The sequence below is a fragment of the Bactrocera oleae genome, chromosome 6 (assembly GCF_042242935.1).
Source record: "Bactrocera oleae isolate idBacOlea1 chromosome 6, idBacOlea1, whole genome shotgun sequence".
Lineage (NCBI taxonomy): Eukaryota > Metazoa > Arthropoda > Insecta > Diptera > Tephritidae > Bactrocera > Bactrocera oleae.
Window position 1 is genome coordinate 53,989,166 of NC_091540.1, and position 12,974 is coordinate 54,002,139.

Genomic DNA, 12,974 nt, shown 5'->3' on the forward strand with positions numbered 1-12,974 from the left:
CTAAATACATATCCTATTTTTGTCTAAACACGCAACACATAATATAACAGACATGCGTATGATTGTGTAAATCATGACCAAAATAATAAAAAATGTTAAATTAATTAATAAAGTAAAAAATAAAATAATAATTTTCCATGTTAGTGAATAAAATTAAATTAGCAAACATATGCATACACAGACTACATACACACACACACACACTCAATTATAATAACCACAGCTACTAAATGATTGCAAATATTTTCGACAAGTTCTTTATTTCTTCTTTTGTACCACCGATTCCATGGCGTCTGGGAAAGACTTAACACATACTCTCATATTATTATCTATAATTAACTAGATTTCAAGTTTCCGCACTCCAAAGTTGTTAGTGCCTACGGCTATTTAAAATCATATACATCATATATATTATCACTAACAGTATTTCATTATCATCTATATAGACTAATTTCATATAAATTTTTGAAAATAAGTGAAATGGTTGCCAACGTCTATTTAAATGGATTTTTATATTTCATTACAATGCCGTTACGCATGAATATTCGTGCAACTCGCATATATGTATACTATTTAAAATTACCGTTACTCAACTCAAAAGCTTTAAAAATAGTTTTTTTTTTGCCTTCAAAATTGGGCTCTTCGATGCATTAATATTTTTGGCGCGTTTTATTTGCATGTAATGCGCCAGTAATCATGCGTAACACTACTACTATATATATATACTTGTATGTATGTACTCGTATGGATTTACTCGCTGGTGATGAGTTCTTTATTGAGTATAACAAGTGTAGTTCACACTTTCGCATGTCAAGCATAGAAGCAAGTGGTGAATATATTACTTTTTTTAACACTAAAATAAACTATATAATTGTATATGTATGTGTAAATAGTAATAATATTTTATTAACTTTAATATAAGCAAAAAATATTAACAAATTATTTTTTTTATTTTCTTTCCTCTTTTAAAAACAAAACAAAAAAAAAAAATTGCCAAAAATATTAAACGAACAAACAAACCAAATAAATGAAATATCCTCGCTAAATTGAAACGTATTTGTGTGTGCATGTGTAATATATTGGCTTTATCGCCGTACACGACAGTATCAAGCGGCCATCAACTCATCAGTGCATTCCACGCCATCCAAGTCGTTTATCAGTTCGAACAATTCGCCGCAGTCGACGATTTCGTTGTCGTCATCGTCGCGGCAGAATAGTCCGAAAAATTCAATTAGCAAAACTAGATCTACCAGCAGTATTACTAATTTATTGCACAAATCTGCTTCTTCTTCTTCCAATATATCAACGCCGCCATCATCATCCTCCAATTTGCCACCACACGCCTATGCGCTGCAACAGAAACAGCGCAGTTTCCTCACATTCGGTTTTGGTGCTGGCGGCTCGGGACCAACGCGTCGTGAATCGCATATAAATGTCAATGTGACGCCGACATCGCACGAGGCGACCAGTGACACACCAGAAATACGTAAATACAAGAAACGTTTCAATTCGGAGATATTATGCGCAGCATTGTGGGGTGTCAATCTATTGATCGGCACCGAGAATGGCCTGATGCTGCTGGATCGCTCTGGACAGGGAAAGGTGCGTAGAAATGCTATTCATATATATAGATAGATATATATTATTTAACTGTGTTCGATATATATTTGCTTCTTATACTTTTTCAGGTGTATCAACTGATCTCGCGTCGTCGTTTCCAACAAATGGAGGTGCTAGAAGGTCAAAATATTTTGGTTACCATATCGGGTAAAAAGAATCGTGTGCGCGTTTATTATTTATCATGGCTGAAATCGAAAATCCTACGTACCGATGGGCTTTCTGATGTAAGTTTAAAGTCGATTTAGCTAAACTTAAACAAATATTATGGTATACATCCTCGAGCAAAAAAAGGGTATATTTTAAATAATTTTTTTTTTTTAAATAAAAAATTAAATATTTTATTCAACCTTTCTATTACTCCAAAGATACATATTTTACAAAGATTTTGTGAAATTTTTATCTGAAATATAAAAAAAAAATACGTGTTTTAATTAAGACCATAAACTAGGTATTGGACGACGGAAAAAAGTGAAAATTGTATTTTTGTAGACGCTTTTACAAAAAAATGCAAATTTCGTGAACATTTCTCGCCGTTTTTTTTTAAATAGTTGTAATTGAAATATATACTCTGCTATAGCATTTTGAACTATTTGATGAAAATTATTACTGGTACTGCCAGAATTATAGAGTCCAATGAATATACAAATATTATCAAGCGAAGTTTGTTTTCTTCAATCGCTGACTGAACTGCAAGTTTACATAATTAATTTGTTAAACAGTTTGCAATGTTGAATGCACCCACTTTCTATTACTATTTAATAGATTTATCTAATTGTTTATTAATTTTATTGAATTTTTCTCAAACAGCAAGTGGAGCGTCGCAATGGCTGGATAAATGTTGGTGATTTACAAGGTGCTGTACATTTTAAAATTGTGAAATACGAAAGGATTAAGTTCCTAGTGATCGCATTAAAAGACTCGATTGAAATTTATGCATGGGCTCCCAAGCCATATCACAAATTTATGGCATTTAAGGTATGCTATATTGAGCTTTGAAATACTAAATTTTAATTAAATAACTAAAAATTATTTTCTCTCTCTTATCTTCGCACTGTCTCTCTCTCTCTCTCTCTTCAGAATTTCGGCGATTTAGAGCATCGTCCGTTATTAGTTGATCTCACCATAGAGGATCAATCACGTCTTAAAGTGATTTATGGTTCTGCCGAGGGTTTCCACGCTGTGGACTTAGACTCCGCTGAAGTATACGATATTTATCTTCCTAAACATGTTCGTTAAGTTAATTTACAATTTTTTGTTTTTATTTTTTAATCTATAATTTACTGACCAATGTTTATATTGTTCTTTCTTCATATACAGACTCATGATGCAATCATTCCACATTGTATAGTGGCGCTTCCAAATTCGAATGGCATGCAGCTTTTGCTCTGCTACGACAATGAAGGTGTCTATGTAAATACGGTTGGGCGAGTTTCAAAGAATATTGTCTTACAGGTACTAGCTAGCAGACTATTTTTTTTTTTTTTTTTGCATACTTTAGACATTCTATATAAAATATTCGCATTTATTCACTGTTCACTTTTTCAGTGGGGTGAAATGCCGACATCCGTGGCCTACATCGGCACAGGACAAATCATGGGCTGGGGCAATAAAGCAATAGAAGTGAGTATTACGCTTTGAACCGTTTTGGCTAAAAGTGTCTAATACCAAATGTATGCTTTACTATTCCTTCCCGGCAGATTCGTTCGGTTGAAAGCGGTCATTTGGACGGTGTGTTTATGCACAAAAAAGCACAACGCTTGAAATTCCTGTGCGAACGCAATGACAAGGTGTTCTTTAGTAGTGCCAAAGGTGCATCATCATGTCAAATATACTTCATGACACTCAACAAGCCAGGCATGGCCAATTGGTAATCAGTCAGAGAATTCAAAGGATTCGAAGTGATATATTGCGCAACGTAGAAGCACGTACGATTTATATGAGCGTAGAGAGAATAGAGTGAAGAAATTTAATTGAATACAAAAACAAAACATTGAAATTATAACGATAACGCTGATTGATTACGACACAATCGACCGTTTTGTTTCTCCTATTTATAAGAGAATTTTAAATTAATAATATAAATATATATATAAATAATAAAAACACAATAACAAGACAGATAAAAAATATAAAAATAAAATGCTTAATACTGCATGCTGGATATGAAATGAAAAACACACACACACATACACACTTTAAAAACATTAGCAGACTTGCGACGCAAATGAGTTTGAAAATGTTTTGTAATGAAATGCCAGCTATTTAATTTGGAAATATATATGCCAAAACCTGGAAAGCAATGGAAAGTGGAAAGGATGTGTGCGTGTACCCTAGGACGGTACGCTTGAAATATATCGAAAAATATGTGGAAATGGATTTGCGCTAACAGAAACTAACCGTTAATGCAGCACGCTGTAGACATGTATTTTAATATGTAATTTAGTTGTGTTATGGAAATTTATATAGAGAACAAAAAAAAAACAATTAAGCATGAAAATGAAATATCGCATTGAAATTGATTTAAAAAATATAAAATGAAAACACAGACGATATTTGCATTAAATCCTGGTTAGACACAAACAAAAGTAAACGCACAGCGTGTTCGAAAAGAACTTCGAATTTGGTTTTTATGAGTTTTCGCAATTATAATTTCAAAATTTATGTATCATAAGAGAGTTGTTGACAAAAAACTTATTTTTTATTAAATTTTATAAAAAATTAAAAAATATATATGGTTTTTTTTTGCTAGTTTTTAACCGTACATTATGTTCTTTAAAAATTTATTTTGCCGTTTCTTGAAGTCAAGTTGTAATATTTTATTTTTTGTTTTTGTGTTAACTTTCAATTTAGTAAGGTTAAGTTCAAAATAATTTATTAACTGTTTCTTGGTTATTTTATTATTTTTTTTTTGTTAAATTTTATTTTAGTAAAGTTATGTTCAAAAAAATTTCAAAATGGTAAATAATTTTAAAAGCCAAACAAAAAACAAAATTCAAAGTTTTTTGTTGCATACGCTGTGCGTCATTTGTTTAGACATTATGTGTTACGTTTTTTAAAATGTAAAAAAAAATTTAATTTATTTAGTTTGATGCTCATGACAGTTAAAAAAAATAATCATTTTGCTAAATTCTACGGCACATTGTCTGTTTGGAAGCTTATTTAGTAAAGTATTTTATTTGAAATATTTAAAAATATGTTATTTATGTGAGCATTACTCACAGTGAGTGCCAATTTTTTGTTATATTTGAAAAAAATTGCACGTTTATACAATTTTTAAGCAGTTATGTTTTAGAAAACTACGCGAAAATTGAAACCAGCGGTGTACCTCCTCGTACACCTACATTAAAATATATGGAAAAAGAGAAATGCCTAAAAGTAACGCGAAATGTAAACAAAGAGAGAAAAAGCGGTATAGAGAAAATTTCAAAATGAATTATGAGCAATATATGTGCGTGTAAAAGCTTTTAAAAAAAAGTTTAACGTGCGCGTTGTGTGTTAGAAAAGCGTCGAATTCGAATTTGTAGAGCCCAGCTTGTAAAATTACGGCGCCAATTGCAGTTCACAATGCGCGCACACATAAAAGGCGGTTATGCCAACTGTATTCGATTTTTTGTTTTTCAAATATTAATTTTTTAAAGCAAATAAATTTTGCAAACATGAATGTTTTTTATTGAAATCGTAATTTTAAGCTAAGCCAATTTGTCCTTGCAATAAACGAGAACCACAAATATCAAAAAAAAACATTTAAATTAAATATATATTTATGTGAAAATATACGAAAGCATTCGTAAGCACTTTTTCTTATTTAACATATACATATGTATGTATGATGAGAATATAAATATTTCTTTTTGTAATGAATTTATTACATACTATTAATTATATACACAAATACAATGTTTACTCTTTACATGAAAAAGTAGTAGTTTATATTTTGGTTGCCCAACGTAGCACCGCCGCCCACGCTTGGGTTTATTTAGGTTTGTCTTACTATGTAGTTGCATATGTGTTGTAACATGTTTTTTTTTTGTTAATTTTTTTTATATATTTTTTTTTGTTTTTAATTTTTGTTTTCTAATAAAAAATTGAATTGAAACGCCATTTGTAAAAACATAAGTGATAGTACATAAATACAAATGAATGAAGATTATATTATATAATATCAATTAATGCGAAAGTGAATAGCATGGAATGGAAACCGGAAATGGTATATATGTAAAACGCATAGAAAATGTATGAAATTCGAGCTATGTATGTAAAAAGCAAAAACAAATAGCGCATCAATGAGTGAAGTGGAGTGTCGTGCATTAAGAAAATAGTATTTAAAAAAAAAAACATACTAATAATAATATTAGCATAAAAATGAAGCGATTGACAGCCCGCGGTACACACGTGACACTCGCACGCAAATAGACACATTTAAAGAATTAATCAAATATTAAAACACGCAAAAGTGTGGCTGCAAAGCGTTGCAATGAAGTAAATAAGTAAAATATAAAAAAGAAAAATAAATATTAAAGCATAAAATAAAGATAAAAAGAAAGCTAAATAAATGAAGCAGTTTATATACATACATAAGAATACTAAACGGCCTAGTTAAGCATTTTTTACTGAACTTTTTACAAAGCGCCTAAAACACAGCGCTCGCAATAAAGAATGAATGCGTACACTCACACAAATGAATTCAAACTTTAAATACACACAGACATATATATACATATATATATATTTAATTTATAAATATGAAATATATATATGTGTGTATATAAATGCATTGATGGTGCATTAAATGAACAACAAACAAAAATAAGTTTATTAAATAAATGAAAGGAAGCAAAGCAACAAATTAAGAGTTAACACATGCAATCATAAACAGAAACAAGCAAAACGCGGTAAAATATGGAGCTGCAACAAATTTAATTTGTAATTTTTAATTGTAATTAGTTCACTTATATATATATATTTTATTGTTTTTGCTGCGCTCACTATCGGTATGTATAGCTAAATGTTTTTTTGTACTTCACCGCACGCTCTTACATGTGCCCGAAATCAATGCCGATAGCTGTATTTATAGCACAACCACATAATTTGTAACTCAAATGCTAAAAAATCTAAAAAAAACGTCAATAATTTGTATTCTTTTTTTGTTTTTTTTTTTGTATTTCTTCAATGTAGTTGCTACTTAACGTTACTCTTTGTGTGTTGTATTTGTAAAAGCATAAACAATTTAGTTTTGCTGTTGTCGCAATGCATTGCTGGCGCTTCATATTGAAGTGCCCCAGTCAAGCAAACACCCTATATAATTATTTGTGTGCAACACGGTATATTCGTTTTTTTTTTGTGTTTCGCTTAAATTTTGCAAAACACATACATTCATACAGACAACATTTGCGAACTTTTTTTTTTTTACTAAGATTTTTCGTGTTCTTAAAATGAAATCTACAAAAAAAGTATATGCAAATTTAGAAATTTTAAGCCACATTGGAAGTTACTTCAATCGATGTATATTTGTTTGTTTGTTTGTTCGTTTTTAACCTATAAGTTATGTAATTAATTAATAAATGTATCTGGATTTGTGTTAATTGGCGTATTGATGAAATCTAATGTATAATCCTTAACCGGCCAACCCTTTATATATGCTGTCTTCTTAATTTTCACTATCGAAACGACAACATTATTATCATTATTATTTTGTTTTTTATATAATTGTGCGCATTGTTGCGCCAATAAGGCGCATATATCTAAATATTAATTGAAATAAATATGAAATATATATATATATATAATCTCAAAATTAAAATGGCAAAAAAATAAATAAAGGAATGTGTATTCTTTCATGAAGCTTTCAAAGCTAAAGCTGCCGTTGTAAATGGCAAATGCAGAGATGCGAGGGGTTGTTGTGCTTTAAGGAGAAAATATAGTCAACAATGAGAAAATACTAGCTCAAGAGTATTTTATTGCAACGATTACTCTACTTCTGTGTGGAACATCAAGTACATACATACCTATATAATATATTTATAGGTGTGCGCGTATATACATTGAATATGTATAAGAAAATCACCAAATATTAATATATAGAAAAAATAACCAAATGATTATTAAGTAGGATAAAAATTTATTGGGTTCTATTAGGTTGAGAAGTTAAAATAATATTTATCCACTACAAATTTTTCATTATTGATAACTGCTTATAGTGGAATGCCTATGAACATCCCACACTTAATGGGTAGTTTGAATTTTGCGAATAAATTGATTGCCTTAACCTGCATATAACCTTAAAATCAAGATAGATATGACGCTGGTATAAGAATGAGCGTATTTATACTTTTAATTTTGAATATCGACCGTTACACATATGTATATAACTATTATTATAAACCGAAATTTGCATGTGTCAATAATTTTTAGAGTGTTTAATTCAAGGAATTTAAATAATATAAATTAGTAAGATCCCAATTGAACGCTTGTAAATCATCGAATGGAAATCACTGTGTTTGTGTAAATGTACCAGAGGGATTTGGGATATTATACAGTTTTCGAACAATATTTGAGTTAAATGCATTTATTTCTTAAACGAGGAACACCATAAAGGAAACGTTGATCTTCTCAAAATAATTTTCAATATGAACAAACCGATTTAAGTGTTGAACACCACGTGCTGGTGAGAAATAACGGTTTTTTGTGAGTTTTGAAGTGGCATTTTATTTAAGGGGGTATTCTAGTCTAAAAAAAGGTCTCTTTTATAGACTTGTCTACATCTGGAACTAACCATATCCTTATTTACTATTATTTAAAAAATTCGGACAGTCATAAAAATTGTTTTTCCTATTTTTCCGCAGAACTAGATATAGTGACATTATTCTAGATTAATAATTTTGTTTAGTTTCAGATTGCTAGGATGGTTGAAATCTCTTAAGTCCACCCCTTTTCATCAAGCTAATTTTGGAAATTGGTAACTTTTATTGTTTTGTGATTTTTTTCCAGTATTCTTGTCCTATTAATAAAAAACTAAAAAATAAATTAATGGTAAAAATATGAATTGCCTTTTTTTTACGGCACTTCAAATATGACGTGAAATTCCAGCCTTAGACTAACATACTCACTTAATAAATAAAAAAAAATTTACATTTATTTTTTATATCCAAGAAGATTGTGTGAAAATTTCAAATCGGTTCAGCCGTTTAGGCGAAATTTTTCTCACCGACTCTGAAAATAGTGTTTCGAGAAAAAACGAAAATTCTTCCAAATACGCTTACACGAGTATTTTTGAAACTATTTACCAAATTAATTTAAAATTTACGATATAGGAGTATGAAGAAGAAAAAAACGATTTTTTTTAATTCACAGGTGGATTATAATAGTTATAATAGTAAGTATTTTGAGGGGCACACCTAGTATGAAATTTTGAAAAAACAAATTTTTCTTTTTGCATAACTACACGTTTCAAAATAACATACTAAAACTTTAAATGGATAAGCTGCAGTTGTAATTCGAAGGTTAATCCTTCCGATCGCTTTAATTATTTTCCGCTTACTTTTTGATTGTATGAAAAATGTGGGTGGACCTAAAAATATAATGTTTTTAGCGAAATTCGAATTTTTTTAAGGACTGCCATTTTGTCAAGTTTCAACTTTTTTAACCATGGGGGTCATACAATTTTTTGTGAAGTTTGTAAAATATAGAATAATAACTAAAAATTATCATTTTTTTTTAGTTTTGTGTTTATTCATTAATTATGTATGTTCAAACATATCTTCAAATTTTAAAATATTTCATGCAATAGTTTTCTTTAAAAATTCCCAAAATCATGGTCCCACTAGGTTTGCCTATTAATTATAAAACCGTTTTTTACTTTTAGAAAGAGTTTTTAATATTAAGGTTACGGAAAATGTTACGAAATCATCAAACTACTGACTATTGAATATAAATATTTATTGACTCAAACTGATGATGACTGAGTGAATTATATATTTATAAGTATTTCATTAAATATACATACATTCATATTTAGTTTCTCGTTCGTTTGCATGCTTATACGTTTTTTATACGCTTTTTATGTGTTCAAAACCAAAATTTTTATTAAAAGTTTAAATGTTTTTGCGTTAGGGTGTTTCTTAAATGCAATAAAAAAAATTCCATAATATTCAAAACCTCAGCCTAGTAACTATAGTAGCAGATATCTTACAGTTTATATATGATATTTATCAGTCCTAGTAACGTTTTTAGCAGTAGATGAGAAATGAATACTCAATTTAAAAACTTCTTAAATATTCATCCAAGCGGACCAATATGTATGAATATGAATCTGTTTTTACAACCCACCGATCCAAAGAGGCTTAGATCCGGGTCACTACCGGTAACGTACACCCAGCTGTCGTGGAAATTGTACGCGTTCTCTTTATTTGATTATCTCTGCTAATGTTGAGATAAACCCTATTTTACTAAATGAAAGCATCCCTTGGTAAAATATCTCCTGTTATCACTTACAAATTACAAATTTTATTGGTCTACCATATAATAACATTAAGTGACAACCACTCGAGTCTACGGAACTGGAGCTGGCCGTTCCCGCGACCATCGGTTCTACTATGTAACCGAAGCGGATCTGATTTTTATTCGGCCAAGGATTTTTAACTCGGCTGTATTCCACCAAATTACTTCTGGCACATTTTTTGCCGCTACCACAACAACGTAACTGGAACTGTCTCAGTTTTATATCCCGCTCTTTTAACTTAATGTAAAACTATTGTGGATAGACAACAGTGATAGCAACTATCTTTTAATTACTTTGGACTTATCTCTCAAATCCAAAGAGATAATACTCTTTTTAGCGGCTATATAATTTATAGAAATAGAGGACGGAAGTAGCATAGAAAACAAAATATACCTTAACCATTACACGAACATGAGAATCACCAAACTTGCAGCTTTTATAACGTTTAACAAAATATTATAGTTTAAATTCATATTCAGAATTGGCTCTAAGGAAACAATTGACGCATTTAATAACTGCTTACAGAAATTAAACAAAACAAAATATATAAAAGTATTGAACTTCAATAATTTATAGTAATCTGGCGCTCAACAAAGGGTTAAAGATGAGCACAAATATATCAAAATAATTTGCTTATTCACTGATTATAATAAATAATATAACATGCCATAAATTGATACGTATATAATACATAACATAAATTGATTAATATCACCCATCAATGCTAATATTTTATATTTATACACTTTCGGAACAAAAATTGAAATAACATTTCTGGGCGGAAGTACGCTTCATTCACAATAGCGCTGGTGTGTGTAGCTGTCATTACGGTTGGTAGCATTGTCGGTCAATTGTCAAATTCTCATGTTTTGTACTTTTCTTCCTACTTCTTTACTTTCCCACTTCTCTTTCTTTTCGATTTTTACAGGCTTGGTGGGTGCTTTGTGCTATAATTTAATCTTTAATTATTTCAATTTATACGAGCCATCGCCGCGAAAATATTATTTTAACGTGAAATTAAAATGATTATTACATCAAAGTTAAAAGTATTTTATATTTATATTGATTTTATTTTCATTTTGTAAACATTCCAAAAACTTGCGGTGATGGCTATTTTAGCAGATGAGCACATATTTGATAGCGCATATATACAAAAATATTACAAGTTGAATTGTGCGGTTATAATATAAAGTGTGCATACTTTCCGTTCTCTAGGTATTGAAAGCCAGAAATGGGTCGTGTTATTCGTGCACAACGTAAAGGCGCTGGGTCCGTCTTCAAGGCCCATGTTAAGAGGCGTAAGGGAGCCGCTAAATTGAGACCCCTGGATTTCTCCGAACGTAATGGATACATTCGTGGTGTTGTTAAGGTAATTTCATTTATTGTGTTGTCTTTTGAATTTTTACTTATACATTTCTTTCAATGCAATTGTAGGAGATCATCCACGATCCCGGCCGTGGCGCTCCATTGGCTGTCGTGCACTTCCGTGACCCCTACCGATACAAGATCCGTAAGGAACTTTTCATCGCTCCTGAGGGTATGCATACCGGTCAATTCGTATACTGCGGCCGCAAAGCCACATTGCAAATTGGCAATGTGATGCCACTGTCAGTGATGCCTGAAGGTACCATCATTTGCAACTTGGAGGAAAAGACCGGTGATCGTGGCCGTTTGGCACGTACATCTGGTAACTACGCCACCGTAATTGCACACAATCCTGACACCAAGAAAACTCGCGTTAAGCTGCCATCTGGTGCCAAGAAAGTCGTTCCCTCTGCCAATCGTGCTATGGTTGGTATTGTTGCCGGTGGTGGTCGTATTGACAAGCCCATCTTGAAGGCTGGTCGTGCATACCACAAATACAAGGTGAAACGCAACAGCTGGCCTAAGGTACGTGGTGTTGCTATGAATCCTGTTGAGCATCCTCACGGTGGTGGTAACCATCAACATATTGGTAAAGCTTCCACAGTTAAGCGTGGTACATCTGCTGGTCGTAAGGTCGGTCTCATCGCTGCCCGTCGTACCGGTAGAATACGTGGTGGTAAGGGCGACACTAAGGACAAATAAGCTGGAGTTTGACAACAAACCGGGTTTAGTTGAAAGGAGTGAATATTATAATAGTGAGAATGTGTATTTGTTGGTGGATTTAAAATGGATTCACATATACACAGTAAAAATAAAAACATTTTTATTTTAAACGGAATTGTGTGATTTTTGGAAATGTTAAATATCTCTTTTTTTTTTTTTTTGTGATGTTACGACATTTATTTCTCAAACATGTCAAAATGTCGTCGATTTAAGCAGCATTACTTAAAACTGTTTGATCGTAAGGTGGATATGATTTCATGTTTCTTTTGGATGTGTGGACCCGATTTATGGAAGATAGAAATGAGTTACGACGACAGCTTGCTCTGGATAACTGATAGAGATTGTCAACTAAGTTGTAGGCGATGCTTCTGAATATAAACCAGATATCTCGTCAAATAAAGGTTTTCCATAAAAGGACTTGATTTTGATCGAACAGTTTATAAGGCAACTATATGCTTTAGTGGTTCGATATCGACAGAAATTTCTTTAAAAAAAAAGGACGTGTACAAAAAACTGTTCAGGGTATTAAGGGTATCTTAAGATATCGCAATATTATTGCTCAAATATATTTTCCCAAAGCTGCATTGATTAAGTTTATATTATAGTATAGCAAGCAAATAAAACCATTAAAGTATGTTATATTAAATTTTTTTAAATATTTTCCACAAAATTAATACTTTTGCTACACTGTATTTTTTATCCAAGTTTCAAACCTATCATGGTGGGTTTGAAACATGGCCTTTTGGCATTTGTATCATTCTCATTTTGA

General features: G+C 31.1%; 2 protein-coding genes across 9 annotated transcripts in view; both read left to right on the forward strand.

Moving 5' to 3' along the window:
- The window catches only part of msn (serine/threonine-protein kinase msn), a 72,074-nt gene extending 66,016 nt beyond the window's left edge, over positions 1-6,058 (forward strand). For 6 of the 8 annotated variants that reach the window (XM_014235819.3, XM_014235821.3, XM_014235820.3 and 3 more), the window contains 7 exons: positions 1,105-1,602; positions 1,689-1,844; positions 2,428-2,595; positions 2,698-2,847; positions 2,938-3,072; positions 3,166-3,240; positions 3,318-6,058. In XM_014235819.3, coding sequence (XP_014091294.2) covers positions 1,105-1,602; positions 1,689-1,844; positions 2,428-2,595; positions 2,698-2,847; positions 2,938-3,072; positions 3,166-3,240; positions 3,318-3,491 — 1,356 coding nt within the window. In that variant the 3' untranslated portion in view covers positions 3,492-6,058. The remainder of the gene's footprint in view (positions 1-1,104; positions 1,603-1,688; positions 1,845-2,427; positions 2,596-2,697; positions 2,848-2,937; positions 3,073-3,165; positions 3,241-3,317) is intronic. The other 2 variants (XM_014235823.3, XM_036359013.2) reach the window with 1 other exon arrangement.
- A 4,875-nt stretch (positions 6,059-10,933) lies between these two features.
- RpL8 (ribosomal protein L8) lies at positions 10,934-12,315 on the forward strand. The gene is made up of 3 exons (XM_036359007.2): positions 10,934-11,050; positions 11,333-11,486; positions 11,552-12,315. Exons 2-3 carry the CDS (start codon positions 11,349-11,351, stop codon positions 12,182-12,184), a joined length of 771 nt encoding a protein of 256 aa, XP_036214900.1. The 5' UTR covers positions 10,934-11,050; positions 11,333-11,348; the 3' UTR covers positions 12,185-12,315.
- Positions 12,316-12,974: the final 659 nt, after the last annotated feature.

What these genes read in the sequence shown, in the direction of transcription:
- RpL8 (XM_036359007.2), top strand. Translation starts at nt 11,349, where the DNA reads ATGGGTCGTGTTATTCGTGCACAACGTAAAGGCGCTGGGTCCGTCTTC. An exon ending in ACATTCGTGGTGTTGTTAAG is followed by an intron (nt 11,487 to 11,551) that starts GTAATTTCATTT and finishes ATGCAATTGTAG; the next exon opens with GAGATCATCCACGATCCCGG.